Source organism: Lycorma delicatula, chromosome 1, assembly GCF_047948215.1.
Source record: "Lycorma delicatula isolate Av1 chromosome 1, ASM4794821v1, whole genome shotgun sequence".
Taxonomy (NCBI): Eukaryota; Metazoa; Arthropoda; class Insecta; order Hemiptera; family Fulgoridae; genus Lycorma; species Lycorma delicatula.
The window spans coordinates 295768796-295792349 of NC_134455.1; the positions used below are offsets into that span (position 1 = coordinate 295768796).

The 23554-nt window shown below is 29.5% G+C and overlaps 1 protein-coding gene across 6 annotated transcripts in view; it reads left to right on the top strand.

The window, feature by feature from the left end:
* Nucleotides 1-18014, top strand: part of LOC142333132 (sphingomyelin phosphodiesterase) — a 217670-nt gene extending 199656 nt beyond the window's left edge. For 3 of the 6 annotated variants that reach the window (XM_075380071.1, XM_075380078.1, XM_075380063.1), the window contains 2 exons: nt 309-514; nt 14250-18014. In XM_075380071.1, the coding sequence (XP_075236186.1) occupies nt 309-492 (184 nt within the window). In that variant the 3' untranslated portion in view covers nt 493-514; nt 14250-18014. Of the gene's footprint in view, nt 1-308; nt 515-893; nt 922-5342; nt 5403-14249 lie in introns of those variants that run through there. The other 3 variants (XM_075380101.1, XM_075380093.1, XM_075380107.1) reach the window with 3 other exon arrangements.
* Nucleotides 18015-23554: the final 5540 nt, after the last annotated feature.

A 23554-nucleotide genomic window follows, 5' to 3' on the forward strand; every position in this document is an offset into this window, starting at 1 on the left:
GACTGTATAGTTTAAAATCTTATAAACATAGAAGGTTCATTATTAGTTAAAGCTTTCTACTTTACAGAATTTTACTAAACAGAACACTGTTTACCTTTAATAAAAGAAATAGCTAAAAGAAAGAAAAACCTGTAAATACCTAATAATAGAGGTATTATTAACTGTAATAATACTTCCATACAGATAAATGAAACAAGTGGATGTAAATTTTTTTCTAATCACAGGTTATACATTTTTATTTATTTATATGAAATCTATAGTACATTTACATTTGTAAATATTTTATTAACAGTGATTTATACTTTCAGTAAACCCTTACAGTTTGCCTGCCTCCATGGCGTGACTGGTAGCGTCTCAGCCTTTTATCCGGTGGTCCCGGGTTCGAATTCCGATCAGGCATGGCATTTTCACATGCTACTTGTCATTCATCTCATCCTCTACAGCCAATACCTAACAATGGTCCCAGAGGTTAAAAAAACCCGTACAGTTTAAAAAATTTGCTAAGATTATAATGGTAATAATTTTAATGAATTTAATTTGATTTCATGTTCTACTGTTCATATTCAGTCACTTTTTCCTTTCTAAATTCATCAGAAACTGATGAATTCTAGAAGAATTGCAACTCATTATAGGTAACTTGTTGCTTGTATGGTTTACTGTTGTTAGACTGGGGAAGCCGTGATAAGTGTTTCTATTAACAAATTTTTTGTTTATTAACCTTTATAGCATATAAAATTACCTGTCTTTCCTCCTTATCTCATTAATTTTTTTATTTAACACTAACATATTCATTTCTTGTTTTAAATTATATATAACTCGTCATTGTAAATCAGCTGATTTTGAAGTTGAGAGTTCTAAAATTCAAATCCTAAAGGCAGTTACTTTAATTACAGATTTGAATACTAGATTGTGGATGTGGTGTTCTTTGGTGGTTGGGTTTCAATTAACCACACATCTCAGGAATGGTCGACCTGAGATTGTACAAGACATCATTCTCTGAAGTAATACCTTATGGTGGTTCCAGAGGCTAAACAGAAAAAATATATATATAAATATACAAAAGTAGCTTGAAATTCTTTTAGTTACAATTTATTGTTTATTGGGTTTATTGTTTGTGTATGTGTGATATTGTTGCAAAACATGTTTTTCATTATTTCTTGAAATTGGGTTATCTTTAAAAATTGTTGTAATATTATTTGCTTTAAGCTAGGACTTTTTTTTTAATTATAATTATTGAGGTTTTGGAGTACATTTTTTTGGTGAAAGCATGCAGTTGTATTATTAAATTATTGCTAGCTTTTTAAAATTAAAAGTGTTGCATTTTAAATTTATTACAGTTAATTCTGATGTAGTACAGATAAATAGTAAATTACCTAAATCTTTGATACTAATCTGCAAAAATAAATATGTAGAATACAATAATCACTAACAATAGACTCTGTGAAAAATTAGTAGAATTTCGGTCACATATGAACAAGAGACAACTGTGTTTAGTTTTTATTATATAGCTTTTTTTTATCAATAAGTTGATTGAAGACAATTTTAGGGGGGTTATAATTAAAGAAGGGGAGGGCAAGGTTGCATCAGTAATTAGAAAGTCCTTGTTGGAGGAGGAAGCTTTAAATTTACTGGTCCACCAGTACCAAACTACATTTTTTTTACAGTACCAAATTTTATTTGATTACTACTTAATTTTATTAAAACATCAATGCAGTTGCAACATTTTTGTCATATGAAACTTAAAATGGACTTTTTTATCTATTTTTTAAAATAGTTTTTAGCTGAATTGTAGCTTCTAATTAGCTTTTTAATTCTAGTCATAAAGTTTTAATCTTTAACTCCTCGTAGTTATCAAAGCATTGTAATTATTTCAGCTATCACTTAAAGAAGAATTACAGCAGAAATTTATTTAGCAAATTGCAAAGCTGTGAATTGGTAAACTGGCAATTCTCCTGAGATTTATCATCGATCTAAATCTCTTCATTATTCTTGATGGTCTTAGGCACACTCTTTTCACTGAGGACATTAGTCTACTAATTTTTAAACATGCACCATTGTTTTTCGCTTTCTTATTATTACTTTCTTTACAAAATAAAGGAAATATTGTGATCACGAAAAATTTTGGTTTCCAGATTTCAATGGAAATATCCATTTTGACAATCCCTGAATCCATTTTGACTTGTTTCAGCGTGATGTCTGATACATGCGTGATACATATGTATGTATCTCGCATAACTCAAAAACAATTAACCATAGGATGTTGAAATTTTGGATTTATTACTGTTGTAACATCTAGTTGTGCCCCTCTCCTTTTGATTGCAATCAACTGAACCAAAAGTGTCCAAAATTTAAAAAAAATTGGATTTTGGACTTTTTCTTAACTGCAGTAATAAGCCCTCATTGAGAGGTTTTCAACAATATAATAAGTGGTACTTATTTTCACTGGTTCCAGAGTTATAACCAAATAAAATTTTAATTAATGAAATATTTGGATCTTAGGGGGGAAAGCTCATTGGTTGGAAACAGACTTTCTCCCTTTTTCTTTTTCTCCCTTTTTAACTTTTTTTTTTATTTAAATATATTGATTTATTAATAATTGTTAACCTCTCATTGTAAAAAAATTTTTACAATGAATAATTCAATAATAACCAAAAAAAATATGAAAAAATATCAGAATTTTTAATGAAATAAAATTTTATGTACTTTTTATTTAAAAAAAATAAGAATATGTAATTTAATAGGTATACAAGGAAGTCATGTTGTCCACATCAGCTTTTTTTTCTATGTAATCCTCATGAAGTTGATGATGGAAAGAAATATAGAGTGATCGTAAAGTTGTGGAACCCAAATTTTTCTGCTTTGTAGGAATGACAGTTAAATTTGTAAAGATATTTTAATTACGGTGATTTTTTGTGTGACAGAATAGTGTATGGTAGTACTGCTAGATCTCATATCCGGACAACAGTGGGCATGCCACCAAATAGTTTGTTTAGTCCAAGCAGCAATATCTTTTATGCAAGAACAATACATTTTTTTTGTTACGAGTTATTGCGAATTGAAATCGTACGTGAAGTGTCAAGATAAATGCTTTTCCAGATGCTAATGTGCCAAACAAATCCAGTATATGTTGTTTATTTAATTGTTTTTGGGATACAGGTAGTGTGCATGACTGTAAGCATACCAGTTGTCCAAGTGTTTTAACTGATGACAGTCTGCAGACAATAAATGAAACACTTCTTCCTTCTCCTAAAATGTCTCTTTGAAAATTTTCCAACCAGATTGGGCCATATTACGGAAGTGTTCATAAGACTACTAAAGTTCTAAAATTGCATCCATACCGGATTGTCATCAGCTCCAAGAACCAGATAAGGAGAAACAGCAATATTGTCAGTGGTTTAGATGTTTCATTCGAAATGACATACCTCTTCTAGACAAGGTTTTCTTCAGTGATGAAGCTTGCTTTCATCTTAGCGAATATGTTAACAGTCAAAATTACAGAATATGGTCTTCAGAGAACTGGCATGTGTTCCATGAACAGCCATTACATTTACAAAAAATTGGGGTGTGGTGTGATGTCTCGTCGGAGAATCATCAGGCCTATCTTTTTTTCAGAGACCATCACAGCTGAACGATATCAAGAAATAATCTTGCAGTTTATAACTTTAATGCATGCTGATGAATGTGATTGCTGGCTACAACAACACAGAACAACTGCACTCATGGCAAACAGCAGTATGCAATTTCTTCAATGACTGGATTATTTCTTGTGGTCTATGGTCTCCTTGATCATTGGACCAGAGTCCTCCCAATTTTTATTTGTAGGGCTTTTTGAAGGATAATGTGTACTCAAACAACCCACATTCACTTGAATGAACTTAAACAGATTATTGAGGACTGTATGTCAAACATCACTGCTGCTACACTAAAAAAGGTCGCATACAGTGTAAGAAAACACGTTTATGCATGCATTGAAAATCATGGTGAACATTTCCAGCACTTATAAACTTGTAAGTAATACTTTTGTAAATGTTAATATTATTTTGTAAATTAATAATAATGCTTTCTAAAAAAAATTATTGTCGTTTGGGTTGCGTGACTTTACAATCACCTATTACAGATTATGATGCAATTTAGCATAACTCAGTATTCATCAAGCATTGATGAAAGAGGTTCAAATGGATGTAACAGTGTTAATAACAGCCATTAAAATGGAGACTGGTGTTAAGAATCCCACCCATACTGTATTTCATAGCTGGTGGGACATCAATAAATCAAGTAACATCTAGTTTTTCTGTATTAATCTTTTATAATTGTGTTAATTCTTAATATGATATTTCAAAAGGTATTGTTTTAAAATTATATAATCAGTGTTATAACCGTAATTTTTTCAGATATTTCTTTACAGGAAATTGTTAAAAGAGTAATACAGTTGATAATATTTAAAATTTGCTAACTAATTAAAAGAATCTTCTATTATCACAGATATTATTCTGTCGTACATCATTTAAGGGTTAAGAAAAAAATATTTGTATTACTTAACTCATGAGAAGTTATTTTGCATTATTATAAGTATAATATTGATCAACTTATATTATTGCCAACTTTCATCGTGCTTGTATTAAGCTACAGGCATTCTTACCAAAATTATTTGCAAGTAGTCTGATACAGTATGTTACAGAATGTAAAAAAAACAATACGCGAGTATTGTTTAGCAGATGGGTTTGTACACCTTGCTTATTTCTACATGTAAAATTAATCTAACTGTGAGTAAAGTATACTTACTATTAACAGGACTTTATATTTTTTATAATTTATTTTAATTTTATTGTTTTCACTATTACTTAAAGATCTTTAGCTGTTATATAATGTTGAGTACATATCCATTTGATTTGATCCATTAACTGGATTATTTCAAAACCTTTTAATAGAATTATATGAAACATGATATCTTTGATTTTACTAAAAAGTATTAAACATCTAGTAGTTCAGTATTAATTGTCTTAATTCCACGTTTACTTGCTCAAAAGAGAATAAATTATCTTTTTTTTTCATTTCTCAAACTATTTATGATTTTTTTTTAATTTCTAACAGAAAATATTGAAATTTAAAAATTTAATGTACAATGCTGTTAAAGTATGGATTATTTTAATTAAATTGTATTGTTAACTATATTAAGTTTCAAAGTTTAGTAAGAAATATTTAGAAGTAATAAATTTTGATAGAAGTATAAATTATGCTGGTGTGTGAATTTAACACATTAACTGAATCTTGTATATAATTAACATATTCTGGCTGTTGGTTCAAATCTTTTCTTTATTTCTGAAAAATAGCAATGTTTATAGTTGGACAATTTTACTTTTTCTTTCTATTGGTGGAGGATTTAAGACATCTTAAAGATTCTGGTAAGTAGTTTTCATGACAAACTCTATAATAATCTAGTAATTAAGGTGAATAATATACATTTAAAAATCATAATACATTTGATATGTATCTGGATACATTTTTTCTTTATAGAATTAAATTAATATTTACTGGCTGACAGTGAAAAAAAGGACTATGCTCTCCACTTCCTTACTCTGCCACTGGCAGAATTAAATTTAAGTTTTTTTATAATATGTAATATGAAATTCATACTTGTCAGTGTAATAATGTAAGTTGTTGTCTTGTTTGCACTACACAGTGTTAGCAGCTTATCAGAGCATACTTTTAAATATAACATGGTAAGATTATGTAAAGAATTAATTTTTTTCAATTACTGCTTTTATTTTTTCCATGTTTAGAATTTTTACTTTAATTATTTAAAATAGATTCATAACACTGAAGAGACAGAATTTTTTTCATTTCCTTTAAATTATGATACCAATGTATATAAATATTTCCAAGAAAATCTTTCTAATTTTAAAATTATCACCAAAATAACAAAAATAATTAATAACTAGTCTAATTCTAATATTTATAAAACAGCAATTAATAAAACAGTATGCATAAATTAAACTGTAAAAAGTGCTACATTGAAACAAATATTTTCAGGAATATTTTTAAGCATGTAAGTAAAATAAATAAAAATTTAATTATGCTAATCACATCAGGGAAATTATAGAAAACATATCAATATTAGAAATCAATAACAATTTTTTAAATTCCTTATGCTTGAGAAAATACATTTAATAAAAAAGCAATGAAAATATAATAATTTGTCTAATAAAATTGCAACATGATGATTGGATTTGGGAAGTAATACATTTAATTGAAATTACTCAAATTTATTTTAAAATACGAGGCTCGGCTGATAAATTTTTCATATATATGCATAGCATGGGAATGAAAAGAGATATTGGAATGAAATAAAAAATTAATAAAAGTACAATACCTTAGCTACAAAATGTAGTATTTATTTTTAAATATAATCCTTGTTTACATTGACACACTTTTTCCAATGTGTGAAATGAAAAGTTTCTGCATTCTGTCACTGAGAGATTCTGGTGGTCTTTCTCGGATCCCAGTGGCCACAGCTTCCTTCACCTCATCATCAGTGGTGTAATGATTACCTTTGAGATCCTGTTTGAGATGAGGGAAGAAGTGGAAGTCACCCAGAGCCAAATCAGCAAGTGGATGCAGAATAGGCTCAAACTTAAGCTTGCAGTGAGCCATCAGAGTTTGCATGGTACCCATCATGCACAGATTTTACGGTAACTCAACTGCTTGATAATATGGCCTACTTGTTCTTTAGATATGCCTGACTGAATAGTTATGCATTGCCAGGTGATTTGCCGGTCACTTTGAAGCGAATCATCCACCTCCTTTCAATGTTTCTTATCAGTCACAGAAAGTAGTCGTCCACTGCGAGGTGTGTCCTCAATTGTCGTTTTATCAGCTTCACATTTGTGAAATTTCATCGCCAACCTATTCACAGTGCTCCTGTCAACAGTTTCAATACTGTAAATCGCTTTTAAATGATGAAAAATATTCGTAGGATTCAAATTTTCTGCTGTTAAAAATTCAATCACTGTGTGCTGTTTTAACCGTGTTGACATATTGGCCCTACTCGACTCCATTTTAACTATAGCTGAAAAAAAAATGGTAAATGGATTTCAACACATTATTGCAGGTTTGTAGAGGGAGATTTTAGCTATCATGTGCTGCCATGCCCAACTCGACAGTACCTTTTGTCTCTGTGTAACACGCTAGTGTACAAAATTTATCAGCCAAGCCTCGTACATATTAAAATGTCCATTACAACAATATTAGTTTCTTCATCTACCAACACATTATAATAGAACAGAACAGTTCATTTTATATTAATGAGTGAGATTGTAAACTCAGTCTTTGTAGATTTAATATTTTTAATAAAAAAAAAGAGTTCTGATGAAGCAGAGATCTCTGAGAAACTACTAATAGTGGTTAAAAATACAAATTCACTACGTAAACAATTTTATAAAATATTATGTTTTGCTGCTAGGATGGAGTTTGGTAAACTGTTTATTAAAGTTAGAATATACAACATTTGCAAGACATAAGTAAGCACTTATTATACTTTTAGCTTTGTACCTTCTAGTACTATTTTAAAAGTAGTATAAAAGTATTTGTTTTCTTACCTAGCAACTTTATAATTAGAACTTAAATTGTTTATAGATGTCTCATTGTTTTCTTATTTATAAAAAATAAAGATATATATGGATGTTTTTATTATATATTGCTCATTATATTATTAACAGACTGATGCAAAAAGAAGTAAAATAAACCAACCAGTCTATGTGATGTAATTGTCACCTTTATTTATAAATCAGAACATGTATTTCTAGGTACGCATCAATGTTCGCTTAAAACCTCAAGGATAATTGGGCCAATCTGAATGGTTTCTTTTTAAAATTGATGATAGTTTTAAGCATAAATTTACCAACATTGTTGACTGAACACTGAAGCCTAAACAGAGAGCAAGTCGTAATTTATATATATATATATATATATATATATATATATATAAGATTTTTGAGTGACTTGCTAAATCATATTCTGCAAAAGATAGGTATATGTTTCCCGATGAATGATTGGCACTTTGCTGATTCTGGATGTATTTTATAAAAAATAGTATACATAAAATAATTAATCCTTATTCTCTTTTATTAACTTGTTAAACTCACAAGCAAAGAATGCAGATCCTATACTTTTTTTATTTACTGTAAATTTAGAAACAAATTTAAGCAAATAAAATTATATACAACTTTTGCAAAAACATTTTTGAAATTTTAAATAGGGATTCCTTTCAAGGACAGGTTTAGTGATTTTAGAAACATTAAGGATGCATTTTAGCCAAAGATTTTTGAAGGTTAAGGATTAAAGCAAATAAAAGTTAAAAAAGGATTCTCTGAAAAAATCATTTTGAATTTTGTCTGATGGTTCCTTTCCAAATAGTGCATCTGGCATCTGGAGAAGTACTGAGTTGTTTATATTATTGTATATTTTTGCATATCAAATTTTATTTATTTGTTAATGGATTTTATATTTATTTATTTACAATCTACAGAATTGTTGGTTACATCATCAAGAAATACTCGCTCAAATTTCTAAAACCAAAATCAGTATTCTGGATACCTCATCCAAGCCCGTTCTATTCATTGTTTGATAGCAAATACTTTTTATCTACTTATAACTATCTATCCTTATGACAGGTGTTTCTCCATTATTATTTTCATTAGCTTTTGGATAATGGTCTAAGAACTTAGACCAAATCTTGTGTAATTACCACCAATTTAATTTTGTACAAAGAAAAGATATAAAAACACTTATGGAAATTCTTTAAGATTGTTGTTCGGACATGAGTGTATTTCTTAAAGTGTATTAATGATAATACTTTTACAGCAGATATTTTTATAGAATGAGAAAACCACCTACTGATTCTAAATGGTAGTTCCAAAACCTTTTCTTTTTATAAGACAGTTTTCTATACAAATTCCACAAGAAAAGATCATGTTTATAAATTAAGTTTACTTATGTTAGTCAGTTTTATTCTGATTCCTTTTTTTAAGAAAGACAAAAGTTTGTAGAATGGTAAAGAAATGATTTATCTTTGAAAGTGACCATTATACCAAACTTATAACAAATAAATAAATGTGATTCCTCTCTCATCTAGCCTGTTGTGAAGAAGTAACAATGTAGGAATTTTCAGCAGTCCAACAGTTACAGAGATAATCCTGAACAGACAAAATGTATGTCTGTGTATGACAATACAGATTTAAATCTAGCAGCTAAAATGTGATTTCTTAAAATTTATTACAATACAGAACTAAAAATATGTACTTTTTCAAGTAATCACTAGTTATGATTGAATTTCACAAACATTAAGGTTGTTTCATGTTATTACACATTACAATTAATCAAATATCCATACAATTAAAAAAATAATAAAGAACTAAAAATAAATAAATAGATGGTCAGTCAAGAAAACATTCAGATGTACAAGGTGCCAGAACAAATAAAATAAAATACTGGAAGATTCAAAAATGACTTCACAACTTTAAAGACATAAAAATTTGTTTAAATAACTTAGATATTCAGTTTGGATCTCATTTCATAACAAACGCATCAGGTTTTGATTCGCATAGTTCATTAGTACAGAATTCAACCACCAGCACTGTCACCAGTGTTGTTAAAAATGGACACCCTATTGGTGTGAAACGTGCTCGCTGTGAACAAGGTCTCTAAATAAAAAATGAGACTGGTTCAGAAAAACTTTTTATTTACAATCCAAATATACATGGACTCATATCACCTTCAAAATAGTTCCCTTGGGAAGCCAAACAATGCTTCAAACAGTTTTCCCATTCTTCATAGCAGTGCTGGAATTTCCTTCAGATGGTCAGTTACATTTTTTTAATGTTTTCTACTGTCCCAAAATGGTGTCCTTTGAGGTATTTTTTTAAAGTCCGGAACAGGAAAAAGTCGCAGGGACTTAAATTAGGTGAATAAGATGGTTGAGGAAGTACAGAAATTTTTTCTTTGCCAAAAACTTGTTAATTGAGAGTGCAGTGTGACAAGGTGCATTGTCATGATGCAGCAATCAGTTGTCTTTGATGGCTGGTCTCATGCGGGCAACTCTTTTCCGCAGTCTTTTAAGAATTTCTGTAGAGTATGGTAGGGAGCATCCTAGTACAGTACAAACAAATTAATCTGAAGAAAAGTAATTTTTGTTTTGTTGTGGGGAATTTTCATTCTGTGGCAGACTGTTTGCTGTTTTGTGTTTCAGGTTATGTTGCTAGTTTATATACAAACAGAATTAGTGGTTTATGTGCTTTTATAGTTCATTGTCAATTGGTTTTTGGTGACCTTGTGAGTTTCTGTTATAAGTTTGTTATTCGTTTCTGATTAATACATGATATAACCCCATGAAAGCAATCAGAATTTGATGCTCTATTCCAACACACACAAATGTCTCAAAACAGATTGTCAGTGAGTGTAGTGTGGGGTATACTGTAAATGAAATTGTGAAAAGGTTTAGGGAAACAAGTTCCATCTCTCCAAAGAGAAAAGGAAAATGTGGACGGAAAAAGAAGACCATGCCAACATAGGATAAGAAAAAGCAAAATTAATCCAAGATTGTAAGCTGTTGACCTTAATAGGAACTTAAGAGCCAGTGGGACTAACGTTTCTGATGACAGTTCATAGAAGATTGTTGGCAGTGGGGAGGATTGCTCAGAAAGCTAAAAAGAAGCTGTTACTGACACAGGTTATGAAGACAAAAAAGACTTCAATGGGCAAAGGAACTTAAAGAATGGATTATTGAGATGTGGAAAAAAGTCATTTTTTCAGACAAGATTCATTTCTTTATCCAAAGGGAGAGAGTAGCCTACATTCATAAGTCGGTAGATGATAAGACTACTATGCCAGCACACCTGCAACAAGCTCCCAAACACCCAGCCTAAATATGTTTTGGGGATGTTTTACACATGAAGGCCAGGAGCACTTATACCTCTGGGATGATGAAATCGGACCAATATATTAACACATGCCAAAGAAAAATAGTTCCACTTATGCAGAAGAAACCCAGAACTCATTTTCCAACAGGATCTTGCACCACATCACATGTCAAAGAAAGCAAAAGAGTTCTTCAAAAATCAAAACATTTGAGTGCTCTTGTGGCCAAGGAACTTCTCTGACCTGAATCCCATTGAAAATTTATGGGCCATACTAAAAAGAAGACTTGGAAAAATGAATTATAGCACAAAAACTGACCTTAGTTCAGTGATACAGATTTGGTTTCGAGATGAAGAAATCAAAAATCATTGTTCTACCTTAGTGGAATTAATACCAACGAGGATTAATTAGGTAATCAAAAACAAAGGATACATAAGCTATTAAATTTGAGTAAGTTTGACACATTTTTTCTTTTGAAAATAGAATTTTTGTTAAAAATACTGTGTTCGGATTGATTTGTTTGCCACTGTAGTCATACAATTTACTCTTGGCACCAAACCTTCCTTGAGACAGGTTCTTCTGTTAAACATACAAAATCAGCAGGATACCCGCACATCCCTGTAGCTACTGTGGAACAACTCAGAGAAAGCTTTGCACATAATATAAAAAAGTCAACTCGAAGTGGCAAAGGAATACCCATAGCTACCAAATATGGAGTAGTGAAAACCCTCATGAAACTTTGCAGCTCATTTGTGATAGCCCTAAGGTCACTGTTTTTTGTGCTATAAGCAAACAAAGACTGTATAGATTGTTCTTCTTCTAGGAGGTAACCATAAATGGTTAAATGGTATTGTTTATCTGGACATGCTTTAAAATTTTCTAATTCTTCAGCTAGGAAATGATGACCAAGGTGAATGCCATTACAATCAGCAACTTGAGGCACACATCACTACCACCTAGAAGTCAGAGATTTTCTTGAAACTCAATTCCCAGGTCAGTGGACCCATCATAAAGGCCCATCTTGCCTCCCAGATTTGACCCTGCTAGATTTATTTTTGTGGGATTTTATTAAAGATCAGGTTTATGTACCATCTATGCTTGCTGATCTAATTTAGCTAAGACTTCAAATTAATGTCGCAGCCACAGAAGTAACGCCCAACTTGCTGACTATAGTTTAGGATGAAATTGACTTTAGGTGGGATGTATCTGGTATTACAATTTGAAGCCATATCGAACTAAATTGAATGTTGGGTGATAAACTTGATGATATATTTTTCTGTGCTTTTAAAGTTGTGAAGTCCTTTTTGAATCACCTGGAAATCATTGTAATTGTGAAATAATTAAAAAGGATCGACTTCTACTTAATCGTACATTTTATCATATTTTTGTCCTTGACAGTTATCGACAATATTAATTTAAAAATACAGTCTTTTGTAATGACTAAACCAAATTTTATAATGAAACTTACCAGTACTTCAAAACATTTTCAGTTTTTTTGTAACATTACGAGTTAATAATTGAAAATGTTTGTAGTTTAAAATTAACCATGTTATTAGTAAAATAAAACAAATTTTTTTTTAGAATTTCAAGAAATACAGTTACATATTCATAATTTAAAAAATTAAATAAAAACAAGCAGATAAATAATAGTAATAAATTTTGAAAAAAGATTTGTAATGAAGAACTAACAGGCTCAACTGCTTATTAAAAGAACTTTTTCTAATTCAGATATTTCATTGAATAAATTTGGCAATACTATTGGTTTACTTGGCATTTCTCCCTTCACCACACCATTCGGTCGCCCTAAAGCATAAGACTGAATGGGTAGGCGCACCCCGTCAACTACTAAAAGTATATATGACATCCATAAATTAAAATTTACTGTGTCAAGACAGCAATTTGCTGCCACACCTAGGTCGCTGAATGCCAGCAAGTACCTGCCCACCATATTAAAGTGCTTGGAGCCCTAATTGACTGGTGGTCAGCCATATATCTCAAGGTTAGCTTCCCACAGCAGAGCGTTAGAAGTCTTTTTACCTAAAGTAAACTACTGATGTCGGTCGAACATAGCAACCACATCAAGGAACTCCCCCACAATCCGACAATGTGGCGAGAGCCACATTGACTTGCCGCTTGTGAGTGGCCAATTTTCCCCTTGACTTCTAAGTTCCAGGGTGGCCTGGTTTCGCCCCCCCCCCCCCCAAAAGCAGGGCAGTCAAACATCAGGTGTTCATTTGACTGGCCTCCCCACAGACGCACAGCTCATCAGCTGCCAGGTAGAACCAAAACAGATATTGGTTCAAATTAACATGGCTGGTGAGCACCTGGACACCCAATGCTCTTAAAAATGAACTCGAGGCATACCATCCCCCCAGATTTCATATAAACTTGCACAAGGATCTTCCCTTAGTCGTGGTGCCCCATTCCAGCTGCCATGCTTCTATGGCAAGGCTTTGCAGCCTCTTCCGCAGGCAGAAGATGGGCAACTGAACGAAATTTTGATCCGGTGCATTGTGATCACCGTCCTGTTCCGGTACTGGCCCAAGCCGAAACCGCATCCTAAATACCTAAATATCCCGGCCTCTTCGCAATCTCCACATGGCTGCCTGAACTTTCACCACTAAATCGATTGGGAGAGCCTTTCCCAATACAGTGGTAGCCTCATAGGAGATTGTTTTAAAAACACCAGTACATACAATTAAGGCTCTGCGCTGGGCACTCCTTAAATTTTGAACAAGTGCTCTATTCATATCCAACCTATGCGCCCAAATGGGCGCTGTGTAAGAGATCATGCTTTTGAAGACACCATGTACATTTGATGGCCAGATAACCTGTAGTCCTTCCGAGCAATCCTCCTAAGTTTGTGCATCACTGAGATGGCGTCTGCCGCTACTTGCAATGTGGTTGCTAAACAACAACTTCTCATCAAACTAAACACCTAGGTACTTATGAACTCTCACTCGACTGATTACACAACACAATATACTTTATTATACAAAGATAACTTATACTTTATTATTAACCAAGATTAAAAAACTGCAATTAAAAAATATTTCAAGATTAGCATTATAATGATTATATATTTGTGCATGTTTTTACATCTTTACTTGTATATAATAGTATGTAGCATCCAAATCACTGATGTATGCTACCAAATATTTTGGTTAAAAATGGTTTACAAAAATAAAAACTTCTATTTTATAAAACAAATTTAGTATGATTTTTACTAAAAATAATAATTTTATAACAGAAATAACACAATAGATATATTAACATATTGTCTTTTTATTTCATATTTATCAGTAAATTTGTTCATTTGATTTTTAATTTTTTTTCAGGATGTCGGTGATTATGGCTATACCTGCACTCACATATCAGATTCCAAAATTTGTTATGGGCTTTGGATAACATTAATTTTACAATACATTAGTGGTTACTTTTTCTTTAACATTGAGACAACAAAAATAATGTCTGAAAGTACTTGAGAACATTTTTAATCATATATATTCAGGAGTTTTAAATCATCTCTTAAAAAAAAAGAACGCGACTTGATATAATAATTTTTAAAATAAATAAAATCTTTCATCTTGGTTAACCTTAAATAGCTATCTTTTTTTTAAGAAAGAAGAAAAGCAATATGTAGAAGAAACTTGCTGTGAATATGCCTTAAACTAAAAATGCTGTTACTTTTTCTCTGTTGTAAGCTATGTTAGACAACTGACTCATTTGCTGTTCTCAAAACAACTGAACTCATTTTTTAACTGCTTTATTATTGTCCTGACTCTGGTGGCAGAGTGATAATTTTTAAGTCTTCTGGAACTTTCTGGGTTCAAATCCTGATTAGGCATGTATCAGATTGATACATGCCTAAGATTGTATCATTAGATTGGTATCAGATTATAAAAAGCATATCAAATTCTTCCTATTTAATCACAGAAAAAGCTGGGAGGAAACAAATGCAAGAGAAAAAAACCCATTTGTTCTGGGGATTAAAAGCTAGATCATTTTTTAAGGTTCGAGAATAATGCACAGTAAGTCAGGAAGCTGTAAGTAATACATGACATTTTTTAAGTTACCTTTTCATTCAGGTATGCGCTTCATATGAATTAAATGATTTCACATGTCCAGCTTCCATGGCTGTTTTAGTAAATTGCCTAATGCAGACTTCCTCATTCTATAAGCAAATTCTTTACTATTTGTCAAGTTCACTTAAATTTGGTTAATTCAGTTTTAAATATGTTCATATTAGTCATTTAAGTTGTATGACTGCTACGATCATTAGCCACTAAAAAATTCCAACTGCATTCAGTGATCTACACCAGTATTCCTAACTTGTGTGATCTATAGGAATAAGTTCATTGAATGTAAATTTGACCACTAACATTTCATCACACTTCTTCCTTCATTTTCCAGAATATTGAGAATCCTGAGACAGTTCAGGTGTTGTAAGGGTTGCAACTTGTCTTACTCAAAGTCTGATAGTTCTTTTACAATGAACAGGTTCATTTAAAGGTAAGCGTTTAGTTCTGAGGTCATTAGCAGTGTGCAGTTACCCAAATGAATGGAAATTACATTCTGCATTACTTCAGTGGTCTGACCAAAGCGTGATTTACTGAAAACAATGTAGTACTGGTTCTGGTCAAATAGTACCTCTTGTCATTATCTTCCTTTGACAGGCATCATGGGAAATGTATTAGCCAGTGCCTAGCTCCAGTCATTGAGCCATGCTGCCACTTTCTAGTAACTGGCAGAGCAGCTTTTTTTCAATGTAGTGACAACTCTGCCTACAGGACTGTATGGAGATTTTCTTTGCAGGTTTCATATAAAAAAACCAAAATTAAAGACTTAGGTGCATTAAGTCCCCTACTTCTCCTAAAATTTAAAAATCTGAACATGGTTTAGATCTTAATTTTGTTTTTTAAGCTTCACATTCATTTATTTTTTTAATGTAGTTTATTGACTTTCCTAGGATCAAACACTTTTATCTTTCTCTTAGGACAATTAGATAAATTTTATGTAGCAATGAATTTGGAACCAAAAATAATGACAATTTTTTTTTACTCTAGAAATTTTTAAAAAGTAGTCTACAAAAGCAAGGAATATTTATTCAAAATTCTGAATTCATTGCTTAAGTATTTAATTATAAAGATACTTAACTCTTTATTACAGTGTAAATTTTTGCTAAATTTTGCCTTATATATCATGCTTACTTGAATCTGTTTTTATTTTTATAGAATACTATTACATGTAGTACATACAATTTGAATTAAAAGGTATTTTATTATCAGTTACCAGGGAGGGTGTAGTCAATAGAAAATTTAACTTTCATCTAATTTATTCTGAATTAGATAATAGCATAATTTCAGATACACCATACTATTGTTTTAAATTAAACTAACTGCTCTATTATTATTGTATTTTTGATGTAATAACTTTTGCATAAGTATTTTCATTAAATATAATTCTTTATAAGGTACACATTATTTTGTTTTGTCAAAGCACTTTTTATTACAATGCTGCAACCCTATCAGATATAATAAACACCAAATGAGATGAAGACAGAAGATAATTTTTCTGAAATCCTTTCAAACTGACATATTAGTCACAGATGTCGTACTTAATTGGAGGAAATTTTTAGACATATCACATGCATTTTAATGCAATCTCTGATTTAACAGGATTTTTTTGTAGTATTAAACTATTTTTTTAAAGGCAATAACGTGCTATTTTAAAACATATTTAGATTTCGTGTTATAATTACTAATATTTGTAATTTATTACTTTGATAAACATTTTTTCTTTCTCTCAATACAAAATAACATACAAAAACAGTTAGGTTAGCCATTGATTTGTAATATCTTTTCAATTTTTATCATTTACAAATAACATTATTGCAATGTAAAAACATAATTTGAGTATTTTGAATACTATTATTAGTATAAAGTATACTACTATCATAATCTAAACACATAGTAAAAAAAACATGTAACTCTGGATTAAATTTATTGCATTCTACTATAATTATCCATGTAATTACAAAACTAGTACATTAAAGGAAAAAAGCCAAAAGATTTGTAATTTTCATTCCAATCTATTCTACATAATAATGTTGACAACATTAAATAGTTTTATAATTTACCATTAATTTTTAATTGTCAGTTAAACTGAAACAGTTCAAAAAACAACCCCATGGACTTTAAAATCAAAATTATGCATTTCAATCATTTTTTTAAATAAATTAATATTTAATACCTAAACATTTTCATTACATTTCATAAACATAATTTCAAAATATTTTTTATAGAAAACTTGAAAGGAAATTAGATTAATCAGATAATGCAATGTATTTGTACTTCAGATGAAGCTTCTATGGAGTCAGTTTTATGTCCATAAGTTCATTTTGGAAGCTTAAAATAAATAATTATTTTTATAGTACAATAATTCTAAAACCTTTTTCAAGAAACATTATTAAATTTTCAAAATAGCATAATCAGTATCATTTATAGAAAATGTATATGTGTATAAAACATCCAGCATGTTATTTATCTTAGTGCTCTCAGAATTACAAAACTAGTTTTCAAAATCTAGAATGATTATGGAGAATTGCTATGTATGTCACCTACTGCTTAAAAGGTCTCCTCTGACGACCATCTGAGGATGGTTTTCTGGTAACTTTAAGTAGTAACAAGGTAGTAATGATTTCTTTGTGAAGAAACACTATTTAAGTATTGTGTCAGATTTATTACTAAAGCAATGAAAATATATTTTAAACTGTATACATTTAATCATATATAACACTTTTATACAATATTACTCCTCTGTTTTATTTGTGAATTGGTAGCAGCTTGTACAAGATAGTAATATTTATTTTTATTTTTTTATGAATATTGTAAGAAATTTTACTCAGTATAAAATACTCTGTAAAATTTATTTTTTTCTTGAAAATTGTGATATTCATTTATTATAGCTTTATATTTCAAAATTAAACCATAGAATATTTATTATATTATTTATTTAGAATTAAGTGGCCATTTTTATAAATGTGTAGTATATTTTGTATAGAAAGTGTATTTTTACTAGCCAATAAATAAAATGAAACTTCAGGTAATTGTTGTTTTTTATTGTTTATTTTATTCATCCAAAAAATTAGTAATAGATTTTTCTAAACCTATGTTTAAGAAATCAATTTTCTTACAACAAACTATATTTGTAATTAGTAAAAGGCAATCAACTTTTAACTAATATACTGTGTGCATAATTAATATTAAGGTATTTTTGCATACATAATTAAATATGTTAGTGATTTGTTGGTTTAATGAAAGTGTGTTGTGTGGCTGCTAAAATATTATTACTGATATGTTACTTTTGTTTTTTGGGTTTAAGCAGATCTATTACATACATTTCATTTACATTACTAAAGATGGACAAAGCAGAATTGATATAAATGCTGAATAGCACAGGAACAAACTTTCAGTCAGAAATATAATTTGCTTACATAAAAAATTAATTTAAACGTCAGGAAACATTTTTGAAGTATATGTTTGCAGCATAGCTTTATATGGAAGAGAAAAGTGGATGATTGGAGTACCTGAGAAGAAAAGATTAGAAGCTTTTGAAATTCGATACTATAGGAGAATGTTAAAAATCAGATGGGTGTATAAAGTGACAAATGAACAGGTATTGCAACAAACTGATGAAGAAGAATTTGGAAAAATATAGTTAAAAAAAAAGACAGACATATATGCTACATATTTAGGCGTCCTGGAGTAGTTGCTTTGATATTGGAGTGTCCCTCCAACCTGTCCGGTAGATGAGAAAAATTGTGCAGGTGGGTGACATTTGGAATATGTAAAACAAATTGTTAGGGATTTAGGATGTAGGGAGTATACCGAAATGAAATGACTAGCACTAGATAGGGAATCTTGGAGAGCTGCATCAAACCAGTCAAATCATTGAATACAAAAAAAAAATTATTTATGTGTTGTATGAATTCAAGCAAAGCATAATTTAAATAAAAATTTCTAGTAAACTCCTATAACAAATTAGTATATGCCTACAATCACTACAATTAAAATCAAACAATCGCCAACTAATTAACGGTTAATTTAGCCCTGACTTCAGTAAGTAAAAATTTAAAGAAGGATTAAAAACCTTTTTCAAAAAGTGTTTTATTTTACATTCTTTTAATTTCATTTAAAATTAAGTTACCCCTAACATAAAATGTACACTAATTAAAAAAAAAAAAACTCAAAATAAATGTAAGAAACCAGTCATGATAAAAATTACAAAAGGAATGGAGAGACTGCTATTGAGTATGAACAAATGCTTTCTTAAATATAGGAATGTGTTATTTTTTATTGTTTTGATAAAAGTAAAGCAAGAATGAAGAGCTATGAAAAGAGAATGTTACAAAGTATGATCTCCCTAAATTTGGAAATTTTTTATTTTCTTTCCTAAGTTTTTCATCTAACTTTGTTGAAAATTTCAGTGTACCAGATAATGTTGTATGCAGTAATAATCAAATACTAAGCAATGATGAAGAAAACAATAGAAAAATATATCAATTTGTCTATATTAGTATGTTTATTAATATTTTACTTAAAAAACCTTTTTCAAGATATGTGAAAAAATTTACGAAACTACATCTTCTTTACTAAATAAAGCCTTTAAAATAAGTATTTGTATATTACAATATTCTAACTATAAAGATTTGTAGAAGCACATATTTTTTTTATTTCTATGATTGTAGTTTAATAAAACATTCAGATTTAAATAATTTAATTTAATTTTAAATATAAGTGATTTTACTTTAATATTTGATCACAAATTTTTTTTAACGTTATGTTTACCAGTTGTTTATTCAACTACATGCTTTATTTTAATTCTTAATTTACTATAAAATAATATTACTTTGTGTATTAACAATTTTCCACTTAGTAATATGCGAGTATAAGTGTTATTGTTCGTTGCAGGTTTGTGGTAAAAAGATACAATTGGCTCTGAATTACTTTACTTATTTTTCTACTTCATTTATTAAAATTCACTGTTGTAGGAATGGTACTGTTGAGACTGCACAAGACCAACTGCCAAATTATTATTGGGCTTTAAGCCTACCATAGGGCATTACATTAAAAAAATCTTAACCTAAAAAATTATGTTTATAAACATGGTTCTTTTATTATAAATTCTCCATATTTTTGTAAATATAAAGCACACTTATTTTTCTATTTTGCTTTTCACTATGTTTTTTAATAACAATGTTGTTGTTTAATTAATGACAAATTGTTGTCATTTGTCAACATTAAAAGTAACTATATAACTAGCAACATTATAGCTATAAAGTTATAGAAATTGAAACACAAAACAAATAAATTTAACAGTATACAATGAATAATAGATCATTATTGCTGCAAATGTATAGACTGAGCCTTTAACTATTCAGTTTCCAATTTATGTAAATCAACAGTTTGTAAGGCAGGATGGCTTAAATCATCTTGCATTACATTCTGCACAGTTTTACATCATCCAAAGAGCTTACACAGCAATTACATTTATTCTCAAAATAAACAGATTGCTCTTGCTATGTGAACTCAGGCCAACATGGTATAGACCAAAAACAAGTCACTGGCATGTTTTGTAATACTTACTTCTTTCTGTTTTACTTTTTTTCACTATTGTTTTATATTTGTCAGTTTTTTTATGTTTAATATTACATAAACAAGTTGATAATATTTTTCTATTGTTTTCTCCACCATTGCTTAGCATTTGATTACTACAGCATACAACACAATCTGATATTTTCAGTCAAAACTTTTATGTAAATTTCACTTTTATGAATATTTTTTACCTTTTTTCTGAATACAAAATTGATTTTACTACTACAATTCTATTAGTAGATTAATAATGTGACTTAAAAGTGTTTTTATTAACTAATCCTTAACTTGAAAACATCCATCCCGCCGATTGATATAATTCTTATACAAAAGATAATTTTTGTGTCTTTCATTTGAGCATCTGGATATGTCTCAGGTGACTTATTTCACAGAAATTTACAAAGCCATTTTTTATCTTTATATTACAACGGTTAACAAAAAATTCCACAATTAAGCATTTCTCTGTCTCACAGTTAGGAATTATTATAAACACTTATCTCCTTTTTCCACTGTAATTGAGAGTTAAACTTAACATACAGTGCATTTACTTTACCTCTCAGTCAATTGTTTCGATGTGTGTTCACTTTCCATCCAACTATCAGGTTTGTATTTCAACAAGTAGCATTTTTGTAATATTTTTTTGATTTAGTCTTTTCATATTTTCACTGATATTTATAAGTATATATATATTTTTTTTTAAAGTTTACTATTATTCTAGTATGACTACTATTTATACAATGTTTTCTTTTCTCCCACGTCAGTGTTAATGAATTGTGGAAGATATATGCATTTGAAAATAACAATGAATTCTAACCATTGCTCAGTTTCTGAGGTAGATGAGAATTAATTAAACAGCCATCATATCAAAGAAGAAATCTTGAGTAGCCAAGATGATGACTTTGATGATTCAAGGTCAACAGTAGATGATGCTGGAGATGTATTACATTTTCTGGAATGAATTCTACTCTCTTAGGACATAAGGCAAAACAAGACAAAGTGGTATTGTAAAAATAAGTTTAAAAAATACAAAGTAGAATTTAGGTTATATACATAAAATTGAATTTGTATGCTGATTTTTATGGAAGACATTACTTCAGATAGTTCAAAGAACAAAGAAGCTAGAAACTATGAAAGGTAGAGTAAGTGTAAAATAAAGTGTTACTGACAAATTACATTTCTAAAAAAAGGGCTACAATATTTAAAAAAGTTTTCAAATTAAACTTAATCTTGAAATGTTATGGATGCTTGTCTAGTATTTTAGCATTTGTGATATTTTATAGTATTTTTATAATATTTTATAAATAATTATAACAATTTATAATAATTAATTTTTAAAATGAATAATTATTAATGAAAGTTAGTTACTTAAATCTTTCTAAATACTGTTAGCTTTTAGGTTGAATACCTAAAATTAAATAGAATTGGTTTTAATTATGGAACTGAAGAAGAAACTGATTGTACTGAAATCCTTTCTAAATAAAATATCTCAAGGTTATTTGGGATTATGCTGCAATGAAAAAAATTGAAATCTGATTACGAGAATAAGTATTCATCCACTATGTACATACCTTCCCAGACTGGTGTTTTTTGCTGTTAATAGTAGTTTTTAATTAAGATACTTCTAAATAAGGCTTAAACTATTTAGTCTCCTTAAATTAATATTACTGTTCAGAAGAAATTATAAAATAATCCATTTTAATCAAAATTTCACATAAATATAAAATATTAAAATTAAGAAGCATATCTGTCTGCTTCTTAGTTAATTTTTTATGAACATTTAAATTTGACTTCCATAAAACTAAATTTGCACAAAGGCATCCAAAACATAAGCCTGATGTAAATAAAATACTGGTTATGTTTGTGAATATATGTTAGGTACTTCTAAAATTTTACATGAGAAGTTATTATTATATGAGAAGTTTATAACAAGTAGTTATTAAGATTCCAACATTAGGATTGATGTACGAAATCACATCTCATGACCAAATATTTAACTAAATTGAAGATTTAATTAGATATAACATGTTATAATAAATGTGCAATTATTGAAATGGGCAATATTTATAGAAATTTTAATTTTTTTTCTAGGATAAAGGAAAAAATATCCATATCGTGACAGCAGGTTTGCAAATATAAAAGGCAAAAATAAAATTTAATATTCTAATCTAAATGAACAGATATGGTAAGAGCTTCACATTTCTTGGTGGTCATAATTTGTTTAAGAGGATTCAGTATCTATCAGGATAATAAAATAAAATAAAACAAAATCAAATACATTTATTAAATGTTAGTTTAATCCATTAAAAATATGAACAATAACTTACTGCCTATACAGAGTGAACAGTTAATGAGAACAATGAATGTATATTAGCAGTCTTTTAGCTATTATAGAGAGGCATTTTTAATATTATGAAATGAACACTTTGTAATTTTAATAAATGATAGGAAGGAGTATTCTTGAAAGCTATTTTACCAACCTAATTTGCATAACTGGGACAACTAAGTACTTAAAAAATTAAAGTAAGTTATAGTAACTAATTCATAAGAGCATTAAAAATGTTCCTAAGATGGTGCACTATTAATAAAATAGTTCACATTGCAGCTGTGAAAAAATTTTATTCATTTGTGTAAACTAATGATTACTTTACAAATTCTCAGGTACCTAAAAAATTTCAGCCAGTTGCTTGCTGATTTACAAGTAATATGTATGTGATTAATCCTTTGTTAACAAGATATTTCTGAGCTTTCCTGGGGAAATTTGTTACTGGTTATGAAATGGGTGTAATAGAGAATGCAACTCTATGCTTGATGTCAAGATCAAGGTAAGAATCGTTTGAATGGCATGACATCCAGGTGGCGTTTTTTAATGAAGGATGATAACTACAAAATTCTATCACCAAGAATAATCTTCCACATCCACATAGAGGGCTTGGCACATTTGTTGAATGTTTGACAAAAATCTATTTAACAAATGAACAAAAGACATGTTG